Source organism: Chiloscyllium plagiosum, unplaced genomic scaffold, assembly GCF_037043375.1.
Source record: "Chiloscyllium plagiosum isolate Xiang-an unplaced genomic scaffold, Cpla_swu_hap1 HiC_scaffold_49, whole genome shotgun sequence".
NCBI lineage: Eukaryota > Metazoa > Chordata > Chondrichthyes > Orectolobiformes > Hemiscylliidae > Chiloscyllium > Chiloscyllium plagiosum.
In genome coordinates this window covers 12,482,452-12,504,698 of record NW_028270187.1, presented here as the reverse complement: position 1 = coordinate 12,504,698, position 22,247 = coordinate 12,482,452, and the positions used below count along the sequence as shown (strand labels likewise).

Here is a 22,247-nt window from a genome sequence, read left to right as displayed (position 1 = left end):
GTCTCTGTTTAACATGACACTTGCCAGAAACTGCAGGAGCTCATTTTACTTCAAATCTCTGTTGCTCAACATGCAAAACATTTTATCATTTGCCATCCATGTCAGGGTAGCATGGTGGCACACTAGTGCCAGGGACCCAGTTTCAATTCCAGCCTTGGCTCATGTGCAAACTGCACACAGATCTGCTCCCAATGTCTGCATTGGTTTTGTTACAACAAACCTCTTTACTAATTTAAAACCAGCAACACAGAAAAGATTTATCCCATGCAGTAATCTGTGAAAATTCAATAGGCGAAGAACTAGTAAAAGATTAACAGCTTTATTTATTAAAGTATAACAGAGAGTGATTAACTAACAACTATTTACAACTCCAGAGCTTTGGACTGTGTCATTGGCTTATAAGATTGTCAATATACTCAATTCAAACTGGATTGGAATTTGATATTTTCGGGATATAATTTAAACCAATTGGTTGAATTCAATTTTGTTTTTGTCTCCAGGCAAGCAGCTACTTGAGTTGTTTGACCAAATGTTACTTTTTTTTCAGAACACTTGGTGCTATTCAGAAGTTTAACTGGCTTAAAGGTAGTTATACTCACGTCTTCATAACAGTTTCCTCTAGGTATTCCAGTATCCTTCCACAGTCCAAACAAGCAGGTTAGCTGGATTATCCATGGTAAATTGCCCTGTAATATTCAGCAATGTTCAGACTAAGTGGGTTAACTATGTTAAAGATGTGGTTATGGGGGTAGGGGTCTATATCTGGGGGCGATGTGCTTTGGCAAGTTATTGCAGGTCTGTGGGCCAAATGTCCTCTACCTGTACTGGAGGAACTCTGTACTGTAAATTAAAGTGAGACTTTTTATACCATTGTCAGTCTCTGGCACTCTACAGCAGGTTGGATAATTTCCACAACTTACAATCATAAACAGTACCTTTGAATGGAAGCTATTTTCTGGATTGGTCAGTCTCTGGTCTGAATGTGTATATTGAATTTATTGCTTACATGTGTATAACAAGACCAGTATGAGAGTTTCTTCATTCTGTGTCCAATAATTTCTGGGTATCTGTCTGAATGTGTACCTTTTCATGTCAATGTTTAATTTTCCTTTGGACTACTTGAAAACAAAGTATTTATTCGGTGATTTTGTCTGAAATTTTTTTCTACTTTCTTTTTGTGGAAACAAATTAAATTGCAATATTTGTTTCAATCTGATGCTTGGCTGCTATTTAATTCCTCCAGTCTGGATAAAAAGATACATGAATTACATACAGTCAGAGAGTCAGACAGTGAGTTTAAGCCATGGTGAGATAATTGGATGAATAATTAGTCTGAATTCTTATTTACTTCTTTCCCTACTAAAGTGGAATACGTTGTGAACATGCAATAGGTTCAGTATTTTCTAATAAACAATTAGAATTTAATTTTCGACTAAGTTGATACCAGGCATTTAAAAGCTATAGGAAGTTCACTTGTAAACTGGGATGGATATACTTCACTCTCACACTGTCCTGGATAACTTGTTTAATGAAATGCTAGTTCTCCCAACTGTGACATCTTTAAGGTCATGACTTTTCTATTTTTTGCCTATAGACCTACTAACCTGACAGTATTTCTGTACGTTGCAAGTTATTCTGTACCCGTTGTGTATTGGCACCATCTCACTCTTTGTTGTGTCCAGAAATTATCTCAGTTTCCTTCAAGTCCTTCATAACACAAATAAGGACAATAACTGGAGCAATCTGCAACTGTTTGTTCATCTGTGAGTACAGAACTAATCTTGTTTCTTCCATTTACTTGTACGGTTTGTGTACTCAAAGTACTTTCTACATGTCAGTCTGTGCTATTCAATGGGACTTTGGATATAGCTCATTGTCCTTCAAAACTCTGCTCAGATATGACAGACGGTCAACAGATTAGAGCCATGTTGTCCAGTGAAAATCTTGGCAACTAAAATTTAATGTTAACTACTCGGGCTATTGTGTACATGCACTGATTTTATGTATAAAAAACATTTTTGAACAGAATAGTTGTTATGATACAGGAAGGATGCCGACACTCACTTGATCCTGCTTCAATCCTCCTGCGTTGTGTTACTGAGCAGTTTAAATGGAGAAAGTGAGGACTGCAGATGCTGGCGATCAGAACTGAAAATGTGTTGCTGGAAAAGCGCAGCAGGTCAGGCAGCATCCAGGGAACAGGAGAATCGACGTTTCCTGAAGAAGGGCTTATGCCCGAAACGTCGATTCTCCTGTTCCCTGGATGCTGCCTGACCTGCTGCGCTTTTCCAGCAACACATTTTCAGTTCTGAGCAGTTTAAATGCTTGCTGTAAAGTGGACAGCCAATTAGCAAAGGAGAGCATTTTCAGTTCATGTTTCCTGAAGTGAATGGGAAAGACCTTATTTTCTTTGACTGTTTGTGTCTGTAAGATTCACTGGTAAGTAAAACCACAACGTATTGTCTCAGAAAGGATCTGTGCTGTTCTTCAGAGTCAAAGAGGGAAAAGCAATGGACCTTTGCAACTCCAATAGTGCAATGTCTAATTAGGAGTAATGATATGAAGGTGTGGCCTTCAGAGAGTCATACAGTTATATAGCACAGAAACAGATCCTTTGGTCCAAGCTGTTATTGCTGATCTCATCCCATTTAAGTTAGAGATCTCACAACACCAGGTTAATATACAACAGGTTTATGTTGAAGCAATAGCTTTCAGAGCAATGAAGGAGCAGCACTCTGAAAAGCTATTGGTTCCAAATAAACCTGTTGTTATCTGAGAAACTGGTATTGTGTGATTCTTAACTTTATCCACACCAGTTCAACACTATCACCTCCACATCATGTCTAGTCCCACTTGCCAGCATTTGATGCATATCCCTCTAAACTCTTCCTATTCTTGTATATATTCAGGTGCCTATAAAAGGTTGTAATTGTACTCACCACCTCCATTTCCTCTGGTAGCTCATTCCATACAACCGCCACCCTCTATGTGATAAAGTAACCCCATAGGTCCTTTATAAATCTTTTTTCCACAATTCAAACCTGTGCCCTCTATTTTTGCACTCACCCACATTCGGTAAAAGACCTTGGATATGACCATATCATGCCTCTCATGATTTTGTCAACCTGTACAAAGGACACACTTCATTCTCTAACAGTCCATGGAACAAAGCAACAGCCTGTTCAGCCTCTCCTCCTAACTCAAAACCTCCAGTTCTGGCAATGGAACATCCTGATGAGAGTAGTGCAGTTGACGTGGTTTACATGGACTTCTGTAAGGCCTTTGTCGAAGCATAACTCCTGACCGGGGAGGAAAGACTCAGCAGGCAGGCAGGCAGCATTCAGGCAAGTGGTAGGTGCTTATTCAAACAGAAACGGGTTAGTGCAGGGAGAGGGCCAAATGATCTTCCCCCGAGACTGACCTCCTAAGAGAGGTCCATGACACACTTTTTTTTAAAATAAAAAGCAATATTGCTTATAAATCACATACAACTTGATTATGATGTTCTTCCCTCTTATTTTACATACCCTATTCAATGAGACACCTAATCAATGATGGGAATTTCTATGGACAGCCCCAGGATCCCCTGACCTGTCAGAGTTTAGAAGACACCGTAATCTCTAGGCCTTGCAGTCTTTCTATGCATCCTATTCATTCTCATTCCAAAGTTATTTTCTAAACACCTTCGGGTTTCTCTCAGTTTAGCTTATCTCTCTCAGGACAGCTTGATGTGGTTATTCATCGTATTCCATTTTATCAAGATCAATTGCTCCTCTGATATAATTCAGACAGTGGGGAAATATATGAAGAAAAACAAAAGGACAGTTTGTTTTGACTTACTTGCCACAGACTTGTAATTTTAATTTGTTGTAAAAACTCAATTACAAAATGTAAAGTAATTTAGATATTCCAACTATTAGCACTTTGTGATTAATGGGCTGTGAGCTTGATTCTGGGTGTAAGAGAAGTTATTACCTAAAGCTAACTAACCTTCACTTCCAGGTTTAAATGCTTCTTTTCCCCTTTATACTTTAGTATTATGCACCTACTTTTTAGGCTGGAAACTACGGAGATGATGCTATGTCTCTTTACGAGAACCTAATTCTTAATATTCCAACTTATTTCAAGAAACTACATACTATAAGATAACTTGAGCTGTTTTAGGACATTAATGAACTGTAACTAGCACCTGGTGTCTGTTCATTAACTGGGAATATTACCCTTTCATTTAATGTGGCTGGAGTTACTCACTTATTGGACCTTCAGTCTGCTTGTCAGAACTGTTTTGAATGGGAACAGGCTGGGTCCTTTTTACTGTCCTCACAGTGCTTATTGAATGGTATCATTCTGCCTTACTGTGTAAGCAGGCTGCTTGGAATAGTTTCTGCCTGCCATTGTGTTTCACATCCTGCTGTTTAATTCTTAAAAGGTCAGTTTGTGTTAACAGACATGGGCCACTCTATTCTGGCCAGGTACAGACGACCCCTCTCGCCTCTGACAAAGTCCCATATAAAAGACTGGTTCAAACTCGGCTCTTGGAGTCTTAAGCAAACTGGAGGTGAAATGAGCTTGCAGCCAGGATGCAAACTATAATGGTGGAGGGTTGTGTTTGTGACTGGAAGCCTGTGACCAGTGGTGTACCACAGGGATCAGTGCTTGGACCCTTGCTGCTTGTTATGTACATATTAACAATTGGATGTGAATGTAGAAAGTATAATTAGTAAGCCTGCAGATGAATTTTTCGTGTGGAAATATTATATGTTTCAGTACAGCCTTGGAGTGCAAAGGGCCTGTTCCTGTGCTGTATTGTTCTTTGCTCTATGACATGAAAGTTGGTAATGTTGTTGACAGTGAGGGGGATGGTCTCAGGCATGAGGACATTGGGCACTGCAATGACAGATGGAATTTAATCCTGATAAATGTGAGGTAATGAATTTTGGGCGGTCTAATAAGGGAAAGAATTACACAATGAAGGATTGGTCCCGAGGGAGTACGGAGGAACAAATGGACTTTGGTGTACAAGTCTATAGATCACAGAAGGTGTCAGCACAGGCAGACAGGCTGCTGAAGAAGGCATACAGAATGCTTTCCTTCAGTACCGGAGCTGTTGAATATAAGAGCAAGGAAGTCTTATTACAACTTTCTAAAACAGATCAACTACTGTGTGCAATTCTGACTGCCACACAATTAGAAGGATGGGATGAGCTGGAGAGGATGCAGTGAGTTGGAAAGTCTCCTGAAAAGGGGAGACTGTATGAGCTGGGTTTGGTTTCCTTGGAGCAGAGAAGGTTGAGGGAGGATCTGACTGAGATATACTAAATTGTGAAAGATGCAGACAGAGTAGATTGCGAGAACCTTTCTCCCCTTGGCAGATGTCTCTAAGACCAGAGGGCAAAAGTTGAAGTGGAGGGGAAAACAGTTTAGAGGATATCTGAGAAAAATATTTTGATGTAAAGTTTGTAATATGCTGCCCGACAGTGTGATGGAATACTTTCACAACATTTAAGCAGCATCTGGATATGCCCTTAAGAAACCAGGGCATAGTCGGCTATGGGCCAAGTGCAGGTAAATGGCATGAATACAGATTGGTGCTTGTTGGACATCATGGACATGGTGGACTGAAGGGTCTGTTTTTCTGCTGTATGACTCTATAACTATAAAATCCTTGTAAATGTTTTCTGCACCATCTCAAGTTTAACAACATTCTTCCTGGAGAAGGGTGATGAGCATTGTACACAATCTTGCAAAAGTGGCATCACTGACATCTTGTACAGCCACCACATGACATCCCAACTCCTACACTCAATGTTCTGACCAATGAAGGCAAGCATGCCCAATGCCTTTTCACCGCCCTTAATACCTGTGACTCGACTTTCAAGGAAATATGCACCAGCACCCCTCTGTCTCTTTGTTCAGAAACAATCCCCAAGACCCCACCATCAAGCTTAAAGGTCCACTCCTGGTTTGTCTCATCAAAATCTAACACCTCACATGTATCCAAACTAAATTGAATTCTTCTCGCAAAAAGATAAAATGAGCAGCTCGGGGGTGGGGGTACACTTACCAGTGGTAAGCCACAGGATACAGGTCTCTGGCACAGAATCTGTCCCTGCTGCTCAAATGTGAAGGGGGGGGGGGAGGAACATCGCATTAGTCATTGGGTTCTCCATAGTTAAATGGACAGATAGGATGTTCTGTGGGAAAGAGAGAGACTCATGGTTGGAGTGTTCCCTCCCAGGTGCCAGGGTTCATGATGTCTCAGATCGTGTTTTTGGGATCCTTGAAGAGGAGGGGGAGCTGTCCCAAGTCATGGTCCACATAGACACTAACAACATAGGTAGGACAAGGGATGTGGATTTAAGGCAGAAAGTCAGGGAGCTAGGATGGAAGCTTGGAGCTAGAACAAACAGAGTTGTTATCTCTGGTTTGTTGCCTGTGCCACATGCTAGCGAAGTGAAGAATAGGGAGAGAGAGGAGTTGAACACGTGACTAAAGGGATGGAGTGGGAGGGAGAGTTTTGGATACCTGGTTAATTGTGGCTCACTCTGGGGTAGGTGGGACTTCTACAAACAATGATGGTCTACACCTGAAGCAGAGGGGTACCAATATCCTGGGGGAAGTTTGCTAATGCTCTTTGGGAGGGTTTAAACAAATTCAGTAGGGGAATGGGAACCTAAATTGTAGTTTCTGTGTCCAGAGGTTGAGAGTAGGGAGGTCAGAAATATGGTTTCAGTGTCACAGGAGTGCACCGGCAAACAGGAAGGTGGTTTGAAGTGTGTCTACTGCAACGCCAGGAGCATCCGGAATAAGTTGGGTGAACTTGAAGCATGGGTTGGTACCTGGGACTTTGATGTTGTGGCCATTTCAGACACATGGATCAAGCAGGGACAGGAATGGTTGTCGTAGGTTCTGGGATTTAGATGTTTCAGTATGAACAGAGAAGATGGTAAAAGAGGGCGAGGTATGGCAAGGACAATATTACAATGATAAAAAGGATGTATGAGGACTCGTCTAATGAGGTAGTAAGAGTTGAGGTTAGAAACAGGAAAGTGAGGTCACTCTATTGGGAGTTTTCTATAGGCCTCAGAATAGTTCCAGAGATGTAGAGGAAAGGATTGTAAAGATGATTCTGGATAAGAGTGAGTGTAACAGGGTAGTTGTTATGGGAGACTTCAACTTTTCAAAATATTGACTGGAAATATTATACTTTAAATACTTCAGATTCAATGTCCAATGTGTGCAGAAGGGTTTCCTGGCACAGTATGTAGACAGGCCAACCAGGGGCGAGGCAACAATGGATTTGGTACTGGGTAATGAACCCGGCCAGGTGTTAGATTTGGAGGTAGGTGAGCACTTCGGTGAGAGTGACCACAATTCGGTTATGTTTACTTTAGCGAAGGAAAGGGAGATCGGTATACACCGCAGGGCAAGATTTATAACTGGGGGAAACGGCAACTATGGTGTGAGTAGGCAAGATTTATGACGCATAGGATGGGAAAGGAAACTGCAGGGGATGGCACAATTGAAATGTGGAGCTTATTCAAGGAACAGCTACTGCGTGTCCTTGATTAGCATATACGTGTCAGCCGTGGAGGAAGTGGACAAGTGAGGGATCCTTGATTTACGAAGGAAGTTGATCGCTTGTCAAGAGGAAGAAGGCGGCTTATGTTAGAATGAGATGGGAAGGCGCAGCTAAAGCGCTTGAGAGTTACAAGCTAGCCAGGAAAGACCTAAAGAGAGAAATAAGAAGAGCCAGGAGGGGACAAGAGAAGTCTTTGGCAGATAGGATCAAGGAAAACCCTAAAACTTTCTATAGCTATATCAGGAATAAAAGAATGACTAGAATAACTTCCGGTCCAATCCAGGACAGGAGTGGAAAGTTGTGTGTGCAGTCCGAAGAGATAGGAGAAGTGGTAAATGCATATTTTTCATTGGTATTCACACTGGAAAAAAGACAATGTTGTTGTGGAGAATACCGAGTTACAGGCTACTAAACTAGATGGAATATAGGTTCACAAGCAGGTGGTGTTAGCAATTCTGGGAAGTGTGAAAATAGATAATCCCCTGGGCCAGATGGGATTTATCCTAAGATTCTCTGGGAAGCCAGGGAGGAGATTGAAGAGCCTTTGGCTTTGATCTTTGATGTCATTGTCTACAGGAATAGTGCCAGAAGACTAGAAGATAGCAAATGTTGTCCCATTGTTCAAGAAGGGGAGTAGAGACCACCCTGGTAATTATAGATCAGTGAGCCTTACTTTGGTTGTGAGTAAAGTGTTGGAAAAGTCTAGAAGAGACAGGATTTATCATCTCGATAGGAATAAGTTGATTAGGAATAGTCAAAATGATTTTGTGAAATGTAGGTCATGCCTCACAAACCTCATTGAGTTCTTTGAGAAGGTGACCAAACAGATGGGAAGAGGGTAAAGCAGTTGATGCGATGTATATGGATTTCAGTAAACTGTTTCATAAGGTGTTTTCAGTCAGGTTCCTCATGGCAGGCTATTGCACAAAATATGGAGGCATGGGATTGAGGGTGATTTGGTTCAGAAATTGGCTAGCTGAAAGAAGACAGAGAGTGGTAGTTGATGGGAAATGTTCATCCTGGAGGTCAGTTACTAGTGGTATACCACAAGGATCTGTTTTGGGTCCACTGCTGACGTGAGTGAGGGCGCAGAAGGATGGGTTAGTAAACTTGTGGATGACACTAAGGTCAGTGGAGTTGTGGATGGTGCCAAAGGATATTGCAGATTACAGAGGGACAGGGGTAAGCTACAGAACTGGGCTGAGAAGTGGCAAATGGAGTTTAATGTGGAAAAGTGTGAGATGATTCACTTTGGAAGGAGCAATAGGAATAAAGAGTACTGGGCTAATGGTAAGGTTCTTGGCAGTGTAGATGAGCAGAGAGACATCTGTGTACATGTGCGTAGATCCCTGAAAGTTGCCACCCAGATTGATAGGGTTGTTAAGAAGGCATATGATGTGTTAGCTTTTATTGGGAGAGGGATTGAGTTTTGGACCCATGAGGTCATGCTGTAGCTCTACAAAACTCTGGTGTGGCCACTCTTGGAAAATTGCGTCCACTTCTAGTCACCGCAACACAGGAAGGATGTGGAAGCTTTGGAAAGGGTTCAGAGGTGATTTACTGGGATGTCACCTGGTCTGGAGGGAATGTCTTATGAGGAAAGGCTGAGGGACATCTGGCTCCATTAGAGAGAAGAAATTTGAGAGGTGACTTAAAAGAGACACATAAAATAATCAGAGGGTTAGATAGTGTGGACAGTGATGGCCTTATTCCTCCGATGGTGATGGCTGGCAAAAGGGGACATCGCTTTAAATTGAGGGATGATAAATATAAGACAAATGTCAGAGTAGTTTCTTTACTCAGAGTAGTAGTAGAGGCATGGTATGTTCTGTCTGCAACTGTAGTGGACTCGCCAATTTTACAGGCATTTAAATGGTCATTGGATAAACATATGGATGAAAATGGAATAGTATACTGTGCTGTCATGTTTATGTTCTATTATCTCACTAAATCTTTCCCACTCCATCGTTTCAAATCACGATTATATGATCACATCGATTATTTGAGAAAATGGTATGGAGTTGATGTTGTGCTAAAGGTGGGGATGGCAGCTCCTCTGCCACCATGACACATTGATAGAAATGGAATGCTGTCTGAATGGGAGTAGAATTGTTAGCTGGATGTCTCTGACTGCTGCAGACCACAGTGACTCCATGTGAAAGTGATATTCATCTCGATTGGATCATTTCCTGTTGCCTGCAGTGTATAAGGAACTCCATAACAGTTAGTCCTGCTCTGCAGTTATAATGTTTGTATTTTGAACAAATTCTGAATCAGTCAGTTGCTGTGTGCATGTGCAGTAATTATTTTCCACTGTCAGGAACATTAGAAATTCCTGGAGAAACTCAGTTCTGAATAATAGTCACTGGCCCCAATACATTAACTCTACCTTCTATCAACAGATGCTGCCAGATGTGCTGAACGTTTCCAGCAATTTCTACATTTGTTTCCAGCCCATAGCATGTTCAGTTTTATTTGTCAGGCTTTGGCACACAATGGGTGTTTGGAATTCACATTATTTAATTGCCATGTCTCTGTATGTGACAAAACTTCATTAAAGGTTTAACTCTGTCCTGCGCAAACTTAATAACACTGGTTCATCCTGTAAATTGGTGACTTTTGTCTGGTTTCCTTCTATCTCTGTATTTAACATCTATGTTATATATGGTTTTTGAAATGATGTTACGGTCTGATTTTCTTTTCCATCTTGATTTTAACTTTAAAAATGTCATATTAATTGTAGATTTAACACCTCTCCCAGGCATCTATTTCAGATAAGAATTCAGTCTAAACCCCTTGGAAAATCTTGTAAAATATCAATGGGCTTGACAATGTTAGACAAGAACTTTCAAAAGCTGATTGGCAGCTCGCTGGTAAACTGAAGGCTGGAAAATAGGAAACCTTCAAAAATGAGATAACGAGTCCAGAGACAGTCTGTTCCTGTTAGGGTGAACAGCAAGTCTGGAAGTGTAGGGAATGCTGGATGATGGAGACATTGAGGTTTTGGTGAAGAGAAAGACGGAAACATATGTCAGATATAGACAGCAGAGATCGAGTGAATCCTTAAAAGAGGAAAAGACAGTAGGAGTATAATCAAGAGGGAAATCAGGAGGGCAAAAAGGGGGCATGAGAATTTTGGCAAATAGTTTTAAGGAGATTCCCAAGGAATTTTATGAATACATTAAGGACAAAAGGATAACTAGGGAGAGATTAGGGCCCCTCAAAGATCAGCAAGACGGCCTTTGTGTGGAGCCGAAGAAGATGGGGGAAGATACCAAATGAGTATTTTGCATCAGTGTATACTGTGAGAAGGACACGGAAGATATTCAATGGGGGGAAATAGATGGTGACATCTTAAAAATGTCCATATTACAAAAGTAGTATTACTGGATGTCTTGAAACACATAAAGGTGAATAATTCCCCAGGAACTGATCAGGTGTACTGTAGAACTCTGTGGGAGGTTACGGAAGTGTTTGGCATGTCCCTTGTCAAGATATTTGTATCATTGATAGTCACAGGTGAAGTGCCAGAAGACTAGAGGCTGGCTAACGTGGTGCTACTATTTAAGAAAGGTGATAAGGAAAAGCCAGGGAACTATAGGCTGGTGAGCCTGCCATTGGTGTTGGGCAAGATATTGGAGGGAATCTTGAGAGACGGAACTTACAAGTATTTTGACAGTCAAGATCTGATTCGGGACAGTGAACATGGTCTTGGGCAAGGGAAACCATGTTACACAAACTTGATTGAGTTTTTTGAAGAAAAAACTGGTTAGCAAAGTTAGATCTCATGGAATACAGGGAGAACTAGCCATTTGGAAACAGAACTGGCTCGAAGGTAGAAGACAGAGGGTGTTAGTGGAGGGTTGTTTTTAAGACTGGAGGACTGTGACCAGTGGACTGTCACAAGGATCGGTGCTGTATCCACTACTTTTTGTCATTTGTATAAATGATTTGGATGTGACCATAGGAGGTATAGTAAGTAATTGTGTAGATGACACCAAAATTAGAAGAGGAGTGGACAACGAAGGAGGTTACCTCAGATTACAATGAGATCTTGATCAGATGGGCCAATGGGCTGAGGAGTGGCAGATGGAGTTTAATTCAGATAAATGCGAGGTGCTGCATTTTGGGAAAGCACATCTTAGCAGGACTTATACACTTAATGGTAAGGTGCGAGGGAGTTTTGCTGAACAAAGAGACCTTGGAGTGCAGGTGCAGTTTCCTTCAAAGTAGAGTCGCAGGTGGATAGAATAGTGAAGGCGGTGTTTGGTATGCTTTCCTTTATTGATCAGAATATTGAGTGCATGTTGAGGCCATACTGGACATTGGTTCGACCACTTTTCGAACATTTCGTACAATTCTGGTCTCCTTCCTATCAGGAGGGTGTTGTGAAACTTGAAAGGATTCAGAAAAGATTTACAAGGATGTTGCCAGGGTTAGAGGATTTGATCTAGAAGGAAAGTTGAATAGGCTGGGGCTGTTTTCCCTGCAGCATTGGAGGCTGAGGGGTGAACTTATCGAGGGTTATAAAATCATGAGGAGCATGGATAGGATAAATAGACAAGGCATGTTCTCTGGTGTGGGGAGTCCAGAACTAGAGGGCATAGGTTTACAGTGAGATGGAAAAGAAATAAAAAGACCCAAGTGGCAAGTTTTTCATGCAGAGCGTGGTACGTAAATGGAATGAACTGCCAGAAGTGGTGGTGGAGGCTGGTACAATTGCAACTTTGAAAAAGCATCTGAATACATATATCAATAGGAAGCGTGTCGAGCGATATTGGCCGGGTGCTGGCAGGTGGAACTAGATTGGATTGGTTCATCGAGTCTGCATAGACGAATTGGACCAAAGGGTCTGTTTCCCTGCTGTACATCTCTTTGACTCTATGATTGATGAGGGTAGAGCGGTGGACGTGATCTATAAGGACTTCAGTAAGATGTTTGACAGGTTTCCTCATTGTAGACTGGTTAGCAAGGTTAGATCACATGAAAATCGCAGAGAACGAGCAATTTGGACACAGAATTGATTTGAACGTGGAAGACAGAGGGTGATAGCAGAGGGTTACCTTTCAGACTGGAGACCTGTGATCAGTCGTGAGCCACAAAGATCGGTGCTGGGTTCACTGCTTTTCGTCATTTATATAAATGATTTGAATATGAACATAAAGGTTTGCAATTACACCAAAACTGGCGGTGTAATGGACAGCAAAGAAGGTTCCCACCGAGTACAAAAGGATCATGATCAGAGGGGCCAATAGGCTGAGCAGTGGCAGATGGAGTTTAATTCAGATAAATGCTAGGTGCTGCATTTTGGAAAGGCAAATCAAGGCAGGAGTTATATACTTAATGGTAAGCTCCTGGGCAGTATTAATAAACAAAGAGACCATGGAGTGCAGGTTCATTGTTCCTTGAAAGTGGAGTCTCTGGTCGATAGGATAATGAAGGAGACATTTAATATGCTGTTCTTTATTGGTCCGAGCACAGAGTTTCGAGGTTCGGATGTCATGTTGCAGCTGTACAGGTAATTGGTTTAGCCACTTTTGGAATATTGTGTGCAATTCTGGTCTCCTTCCTATCGGAAGGATGTTGTGAAACATGAAACATTCAGAAAAGATTTACAAGATTGTTTCCAGGGTTGGAGTTTTTGAGCGAAAGAGACAAGCTGAAGAGGCTGGAGCTGTTTTCTCTGGAGTGTTCGAGGCTGAGGGGCGACCTTATAGTATTTTATAACCTTTATAAAATTCTGACCTTTATAAAATCAGGAAGATCATGGATAGGCTAAATAGACAAGGCATTTTCTCTGAGGTGGGGGAGTCCAGATCCAGAGGGCACAGGTTTCAGGAGAGAGGGGAAAGTTTTAAAAGGGACCTAAGGGGCAACGTTTTCATGCAGAAAGCGGTTTGTGTGTGTGGAATGCGTAGCTAGAGGAAGTGGTGGAGGCTGGAACAATTCCAATATTTAAAAGGCATGTGGATGCGACATGAATAGGAACAATTTAGAGGGATGTGGCCCAAGTGCTGGCAAAAGCCACTAGTGTTGGCTAATGGGACGTGATTAGTTTTGAATATCTGATTGGCATAGATGGGTCAGACCGAATGGTCTGTTTCTGTGCTCTACATCTCTATAACTCTATGGCTGTGATTTATAACAATTATTGGCAAATGTGGTGATGTACGTAAAGAATGGAGAGAGAGAAAAAAAATTGTAATTCCTCCGAGGTAGTTGACTCTTGCTTTGAAAATTTATCTCTGGAAATTGAGTCAATGTGTGTTTAATTCAATCTGCTCTGTGACTGTGGAAAGGAGGTTCTTCAGTCTGACTGCAGTAACATACCTGCTGTTTGTTAGAAGGAACTGATCACACTTGGATTTGTATCGAGGACGTATTACACTGTCTTGGTCCTTCAAGTAATTGTCTGGAGGGAGACAGAAGAGACATCATCAGTAAATCAACATTAAGTCAATGGAATAATTTAATAATCATTTGGCTGTTCTTCCTTCCAGACAGCAATTCCAACAGGACCACAGGGCTGATTCTATTCTTGGCCTGAGCTGCTCTGTGGTGACTGTATCAAAACAATCTGTCCCAATTCGCTGAGAACCAGATACTAACCAACTCCTCTACAAATGGGATAATCTAATGCAAGTGCGTGTCTGGATATGAAAGTTTCCTTGTCTATCCAAAGCTGTCTGTTCCTGCTCAGTGAATGTGTGAAGACAATTATCAAGATGAACCTGTTAAATGCTGTTCTGTGAATATCTGAGTGTAATTATCAAACTGTAATTATCAATCCATATAATCTGTGCAAATATGCGAGTGAATACAGTTATCAATCTGTCCCTGTCACTCTCTGGTAAATATATTTACATTTTCTCACCACAGAGACAAATAGGGACAGACTGATAACTACACTCATACATTCACATAGCATAAACTGACAGATGCAGATTGGTAACTGAACTCGTGTATCCACATAGAGGAAACTGCCAGGGGCTGGTTCATAAATACATTTCATACATTTTAAATAAATATGATCAGTCTCTATGTGTTTGTCTGATGCGGATATGTGAGCTTAGTTATCTATATATATCTGTCAGTTTCTGCCCTGCGAACATGTGTGTTTGCTTTACCAATCTGTCCCTAATAGTTTCTCCTGTGTCTCTGAGAATGTAGATATCAACCTGAATGTGTCAGTTGCAACTATGAGAACGTGAGTTTCGATATTAGTCTCTACCTGTCAGTTTCTGCTGTATGCATATTAAATGCAGTCATCAAGTTAAACCCATCAGTTTAATCTGTGAAAATGCAGATATTCATCTCTACCTGTTAAGCGATATTAGTATGTGAGTGCAATTATCAAACAGTCCCAGTCAGGCTTTGCTATTTGACACCAGAGTGTCATTGTCAATCTGTTCTTACGATATCAACATGATAGTATAGATAGTAATGGGTCCCTGTCAGTTTCTTACCTGTCAAAGTGAATACAGTTATTGAGCAGTACCCATCAGCTTCTGCTCTGTGAATGTGGATGTATTAATCAAACTGTAGCTGTCAGTTTCAGCGATGTGAATGTGGGACTACAGTTATCATTCTCTACCTGTCATTTTCCTCTTTGTCAAAGTGAGTGTAACTGTCAATCTGTATCTTTCAGACTCTGCTGTGTAAATACATAAAAATAGTTGTCAATCTGTAGCTGTCAGTTTCTGCTTGGTGAATATGTTTCTGTAATTGTCAATCCTTCAGTTTCTACTATGTGAATGTGTGAGCTGAGTTTTCACCTGTCGCTATCAGTCTCTGCTTTGTGAATGTGAGAGTTTAATGAACAATCATTCCCTGTCAGGCTCTAATGTCAGTGTTTGAGTGTATTTATTCATCTTTTCCTGTCAGTTTGTGTGACTGTAGTTATCAGCCTGTACCTCTCAGCTTCTGCTATATGAATATGTGAGTGTAATTATCCATTTGATTTGATTTGATTTACTTTTTGTCACATGCACTGAGATACAATGGAAAGCATTGTTTTGTGTGCTTTACAGGCAGATAATATCATACAAAATGCATCAGGGTAATAGAACAGAATCTGCAATACAGTTTTAAAGCTGCAAAGAGAGAGAAGTTAACGTTAAAACTTGAGCCAGATTAGCGTGGTGTTGGAAAAGAACAGCAGGTCAGGCAGCATCTGAGGAGCAGGAAAATCTACATTTCGGCCAAAAGCCATTCATCAGGAATGTCCAAAAAGTCAATTTTCCTGCTCCTCGGATGCTGCATGACCTGCTGTGCTTTTCCAGCACCACTGTAATCTGGATACTAATCTCCAGCATCTACAGTACCCACTTTCACCTTAAAATTCGAGCAGTCCATTCAAAAGTCTGATGACAGCGAAGAAGCTGTCTTGAGTTTGTTGGGTGATGTATTCAGACTTCTGTATTTTATGGTGATAGGTAGGAAAATATTAGTTTTTATACAGAAGATAAGCTGGGTGGAAGGGTGACGAGTAAAAGACAGATGGAGATAGAGTCCAAAGAAAGAGAAGAACAGTCAGTCAGACAGAGGAGTGGGGTGACATGATGGCACAGTGTTTAGCACTACTGCCTCACAGAATCAGGGACCCGGGTTCAATTCTCACCTCAGGCAATTGTCTGTGTGGAGTTTGCACATTCTCCCTGTGTCTACGTGGGTTTCCTCCGGGCGCTCCGGTTTCCTCCCACAGTCCAAAAATGTGCAGATTAGGTGAATTGGCCATGCAACGTAGTGTTAAGTGAAAGGGCAAATGTAGGGAAATGGGCCTGGGTGGGTTGCTCTTCGGAGGGTCAGTGTGGACTTGTTGGGCCGAAGGGCCGCTTTCCACAATGCAAGTAATCTAATCTTACTGTTAGACTAAGTGGGTGGGTAGCCTATTAACAGGGCCTGTTCGTGGCTAACAATTGGTAGCGTATAATAGCAGACTAAATGTTAACGAGGCCGGATATGTGGGTGTTTAGGTAATGCATTGGGAGAGATCAAGCCCTGTAGTTATTGAACTCAATATTGAGTCCAGAAGGCTGTCGAGATCCCAAGCAGAAAATGAGATGCTGTTCTTCCAGCTTGCACTGAGCTTCACTGGAGCACTACAGCAAGCCTGAGACAGAGATCTTGGCCAGGGAACAGGGTGGTGTGTTGAAGTGGCAGGCAACTGGAAGCTCAGGGTCTTTTTGTCTGGGCAGAATGTAGGTGCTCTGCACTGTGGACATCCAATCTACACTCAGTTTCCTCAACATAGAGGAGACCACATTGTGTGCATTTTCCTTGCCACCATCAGTTCTGAGGAATGGTCACTAGACCTGAAACACTGCCAGACCTGTGAATTTTCCACTAATTTTTGTTTTGTTATCAATCTCTGCCTGTCAGTTTCTTCTCTGTGAATATGTGAGTGATGTTATCAAAGTGTAGTCAATTTATGTGATTTGAAATTGGGAGCATAATCAATCTCTTCCTGTCAGTTTCTGCTTTATGAATATGAGAGGGTAGTTATCAATCTTTCTCTGAAATTTACCAACCTGTCCCTGTCAGATTCTGCTCTGTGCAAATGAGAGTGCAGTTATTAATCTGTATCTATCAGCTTCTTGTTTATAAATGTGCAAATTCATTTATCATACTGTACCTATCAGGTTTTGCTATGCGAATGTGTTAGTCTAGTTATCAACCTGTACCTGTCATATGTGTGTGCGCGTGATTATTGTTCTCTCCCTTTTAGTTGCCACAATGTGAATATTGTGAGAGCAGATATCAATCAATGTCTGTCAGCTTTGGTTGTGTCCATACGAGAGTTTAGGACTTGATGTATACATGTCAATTTCTGCTGTGTCCATGTGAGAATTTAGGAATTGATCTATACATGCCAGTTTCTTCTGTGTGACTGTGAGAGTGAAGTTCTCAATGAGTTCCAGTCATGTTCAACTCTTATATAGCAAAGTTGCTCAATTCTCTGGCAGCCAATAATATTCTAAGAGTCTAATGACGTCCATGAATCTATTGTTGATTGCCAGAAAAACTCATCTGGTTCAGTAATGTCCTTGAATGAAGGAAACTGCCATCCTTCCCTTGTCTGTCCTGCATGTGACTCCAGACCCACATCAATGAGGCTGCATGGGTAGTTAGGGATGGGCAATAAATCCTGGCCGAGTCAGTGATGCTCCCATCCCATGAATGAATTAGAAAAAAAAAATGTGACTGAGATTCAATCTGATAATAGTGTTTAGGGTGTTGAGATTGGGCCTTAATCTCTTATGCATTTTGTGATTTATGACTCAATCACAGAATTGGTACAGCCATTCAGCCTGTTGTGTCTGCACTGGGACATTCTATTCTTGATCTGTTCTCCATACTAGTTTCCACTAATTGTTGGGATTCTAATCTTCATTCACTCACTGCCAGTGTCTCGGTGTAAATACCAATTTGAGATTAGTTCTGCAGTTAGTAACCTTTGAATACCTCGAGTGCCAGTTTTGCTCTGTGTGCAACAGTGACAAGTCGAGTATATGGATGCCATTCTCTATGTTCAGTTGTGTTTTTTCAGCAGGGTGTAGGATAAACCTGTTCAATATTTGATAAACCTGTGTGATTGAGGGATTAATGTTGGTTCAATACTTATGTTTGCCAAGAATCTGAATTTTATTGTATTCAATCTCAGCTTTCCTTTTACATTTTGTGCGTGCAGTAGTCTTTGGCAATTGCTGCTGGGCACTGCAATAATGTAACATCGAATATGAACTTCTTCTGAAGCGATTACTAATGTGGACAGTCAATTTATGACTGTCCATATCTGGAAGTAGTTGTGGGCCTAAATTGCATTTTTTTTCTCCCTTTTACCATTAACTGGCTGAGTGAGAGTGAATTTTCTGTTGTGCTGCCAATCTGTATCACTTTAAAGAGTGCTACTGGTCGAGATCACACCAACATTGTCTGTATGTCTCTGTGTGATTCCAGTTCTGATACACTTTATGAGGTGGTTTTAAGTCTTATCAGTGTTTCATACATTAAAAAAAAGTATGGAAATGCTTCTGCATTACTGAGGCACTCAACCAGAATGGGAGCATGCATAAAGTGTGTTTACATCAACACTAGGCTGAGAGTGAGAATGAGAGAGACAGAGACAGACACAGATGTGTATGTACATATGTGAATGAGCATTAAGTATTCTCTCTAGAAGCATCCTCTGTAGATAAGGCTTGACCAAGAAGTTCATTTGAAATTTACATTGTTTGATTATTGTCTTTGTACAGGACAACTGTTTATCAAAAGAAGAATTTTGTCCTGCTCAATTACTCAAATGTCCAACATTGCTTCTATATCTGTGCTCAAATATACACTTCATATATATATATTTGTTATAACCATGTAACACCATCATTGGTTTGTTCTAATTGATTGTAACTTTTAAAAAATGCTAAATCTACATATGAATTTAATGCAGCTCATAAATGTATATTTATTATAAGCATACAGTCTAACCTGCTTCTAATCTTATGAATGGTAATTGGCTTTGAATAATGAAATTTACTGTCACTGAGGTGGTAAGCACTGAGAAAAGGGTGAAATAATATAGATTTATATATTGTCAGTTGTGTTTAACTCTTGGATTGAATGTGTACTTCTGGAAATGGAGCTCAATATGTGTCTGACTCAATCCACTATGACTGTGGAAAGGACCTTCTCCTCTCTGACAGTGGGAACATACCTGCTGGGTGTGAGAAGCAGCCAGTCACTCTCGGATTGATCCATCAAATATTTGCCTGGAGAAAGACAAAAGAGAGAGCTCCTGTACATCACTAGCAGCTGAGTAGGAAGACATCGAATTATCAATGCAATATTCAGGTCATGATCATTATAATTCTTTGTTTTGGAACAGGGCAAGATGAACAGTGCAGATCCTGGTTCCACTCGAGCCCTGAGCTCCCTCCAGTATTTTTCTGTTTCCCAAATTCGAAAACATTTCACTTTGATAAAATAAACTCACCAACGTATGGACATCTCCACAAATGGAATGATTACACAGTTCAGTGTCCAGCTCCCAATACATTAACTGTTGAAAAACAAATACTGGGCACGATTTCACATACCTGGAGACGTTTATCCTGTGCCTGCTATATTTATCCTACACAGGATTATCACATTTGTTTCTACTGTCCTTTATTTCAATGTCTATTCGCAATAAACAGCGTGAAACAGAAGCCAAACAATGAATTTCCATCCGTGTTTAGGGGATTGCAAACCTCAAGAATGTTCCACAGCAGCTTCCTCCCGCTCTGTCTCCCTCAGCAGGCCCACACACAGCCCGAGAAAGGCCTCTCTCTTCCCCCCAGCCCGCTCACTCCAAGTTCCGGGAGCAGTTCCTGCTCCGCTCGGCCTCTTACAAACAGCCCCCGGTTCTCCCTGAACTCACCCCGAATCAATCCCGGTCTCGGAGCCCCCTCTGTGTCCCAGGCTCCCATCCCGATGTGCTGCTGGAAGGAGCCTGCTGTTCCCTCGCTTCCCTGGGCGCTGATCTCTCCATTGCGGTCTGTTTCAAACAAACCTCCTGCACTCACTGAGTAAATGCTCCTCAATGGCAGCGCTGGGGGAGGGTCAGTAACAATCAGCATTGGCGGAGGCGAACGTGCGATGAGGCTTTGCGCATGCGATGTTTTCCAAAAAATTCCCAGAAACAAACATTAATTGGTCATTTCCCGAATTCCCTTTTCTCCCAGTTTGACCAAATGAACTGGGGCTGTGGGGGAAAGGGCAGAGAAGGTTTTAAGCTGGGAATTGCTCCTTTATGACGCTCCAATGGAGTTCATTCCCGGGTCATATTAATAACTTCTCCCTCCGGCTCTCTCACAATCTGATCAGGGGGCGGAGAAGCTGGCGGCCACTGGGCCCATCCCCGGTGCTCCCCCATTCGATAACATCACGTCTGATCATATGTTAACTGTGGTATTTAATCCTGCTGACCCCTCATCCACAAATATTAACTCCTTGCCCAAAGTAACATACAGAGAGATGGAATAAGTGGACCATTCTTACGAAGGAGAAAATAACTGATGGAGAGAGTCTTGTACCACAGTGTCAGAGCTTATTTCTGGGTCAGGACGCCCATGCAAAAGTCAGACCGGGTGTGCAACAACATCTCTGGGACTCGATTTAGTTTGTCGTGGATGATAGATTTTAGTGTCAGGTATGCTGCAGACAGAAACGTTGTGATATATTGTATGCCACAACGAGAGACCCCAGCTGTTTTTGTTTATTCACGACTGGAACGTGGATGTCGCTGGCTGAGCCGAGCATTTATTCTCCATCCCTTTGAGAAGGCGGTGTTGAGCCACCTTCTGGAACAGCTGTTGTCCATGTGCTGCCCACAATGCCATGAACACGGAGTTCCAGGGTCTTGATCCCGTGACAGTTAAAGAAAGCGGTTTTATTTCCAAGTCAGAGCTGGAAATGTGTTGCTGGAAAAGCGCAGCAGGTCAGGCAGCATCCCGGGAACAGGAGAATCGACGTTTCGGGCATAAGCCCTTCTTCAGGAATCTCCTCAAAGATTATTTCCAAGTCAGCATGGTGAGTGCTTTCAAGGGGAACTTGTCCGACTTCAAGGCGGTGTTCCCTGACATCAGCTGCCTTTGTCATTTTAGATGGAAATAGTGGCGATTTCGAAGGTCCTCCTATTACAAATTACAAAACTTGCATCTCTTTGTCAGCGGCACAGACAGACGTCTCTCTGACCGATAGCGTGAAATCAGAATAGTGTGTTGCCTCCCTGGTGTCAGGATCAAGGATATCTCGGAGACAGTGCAGGCTATTCACAAAGGGGCGTACACATTGGAATTAGCTACAGAAGAAGGGAAAGGGATGAGATTCCGAAGGAAGAATAAGGAAGAGAGGCAAGAATTTAGAAAGGAGGTCCTCTCCGGTAGTAATATCTGGATTACTCCCGCTGCTACAAGCGACTGAGGGTAGGAATAGGATGATAGAGCAGAGCAATGCCCAACTCAGGAGCTGGTGCGGGGGAGAGGTGTTCACATTTTTGGATCATTGGAATCTCTTCTGGAGAAGATGTGACTTGGAGAAAAAGGATGGAATACACCTGAACTGGAAGGGATCTACTATATTGGCAGGGACATTTCCTTGAGCTACTGGGGAAGGGTTAAACTAGTAAGGTGTGGGTGTGGGGTGAGGTCAGTGGGAACGGGGAGATAGTGAACAAAGATATCAATCTGAGGCTGGTTGTCGGTAAGTCAAACACCCAGGGCAGATAGGAACATAGCAGAGAATGAGATTGGATTGATAACTTAAACTGCATTTATTTCAATGCAAGAGCCGAACAGGGAAGGAGGATGATCTCAGGACATGGTTAGGAAAATGGGATTGGAATTGGGATATCATAGCAATTACAGAGACATGGTTTGGGGATGACACAACTGACAGCTTAATGTTCCAGGAATCTCATGTTATAGGAAGGATGGGGGGAGGGGTCAGCAAGAGAAAATGGGGAGTGACATGTTTGGTAAGAGATAAGATCACACCTTTATTGAGGGAGGATATTCCTGGGCTTAGATCCATGGATATTATTTGGGTGGAAATGAGAAATAAGAAAGGGTTTGATAACCTTATTGGGATTGGACTGTAGTCACCCAAACAGTCAGCAGGAAATTGAGAA

General features: G+C 41.9%; 1 protein-coding gene across 1 annotated transcript; it reads right to left on the bottom strand.

The window, feature by feature from the left end:
• Positions 1-298: 298 nt before the first annotated feature.
• On the bottom strand, positions 299-20,398 carry LOC148135592 (uncharacterized). Its single transcript, XM_087984541.1, has 4 exons — positions 19,998-20,398; positions 19,293-19,347; positions 13,913-13,994; positions 299-686 (listed from the first exon to the last, which is right to left on the bottom strand). Exons 1-3 carry the CDS (start codon positions 20,194-20,196, stop codon positions 13,937-13,939), a joined length of 312 nt encoding a protein of 103 aa, XP_087840667.1. The 5' UTR covers positions 20,197-20,398; the 3' UTR covers positions 299-686; positions 13,913-13,936.
• Positions 20,399-22,247: the final 1,849 nt, after the last annotated feature.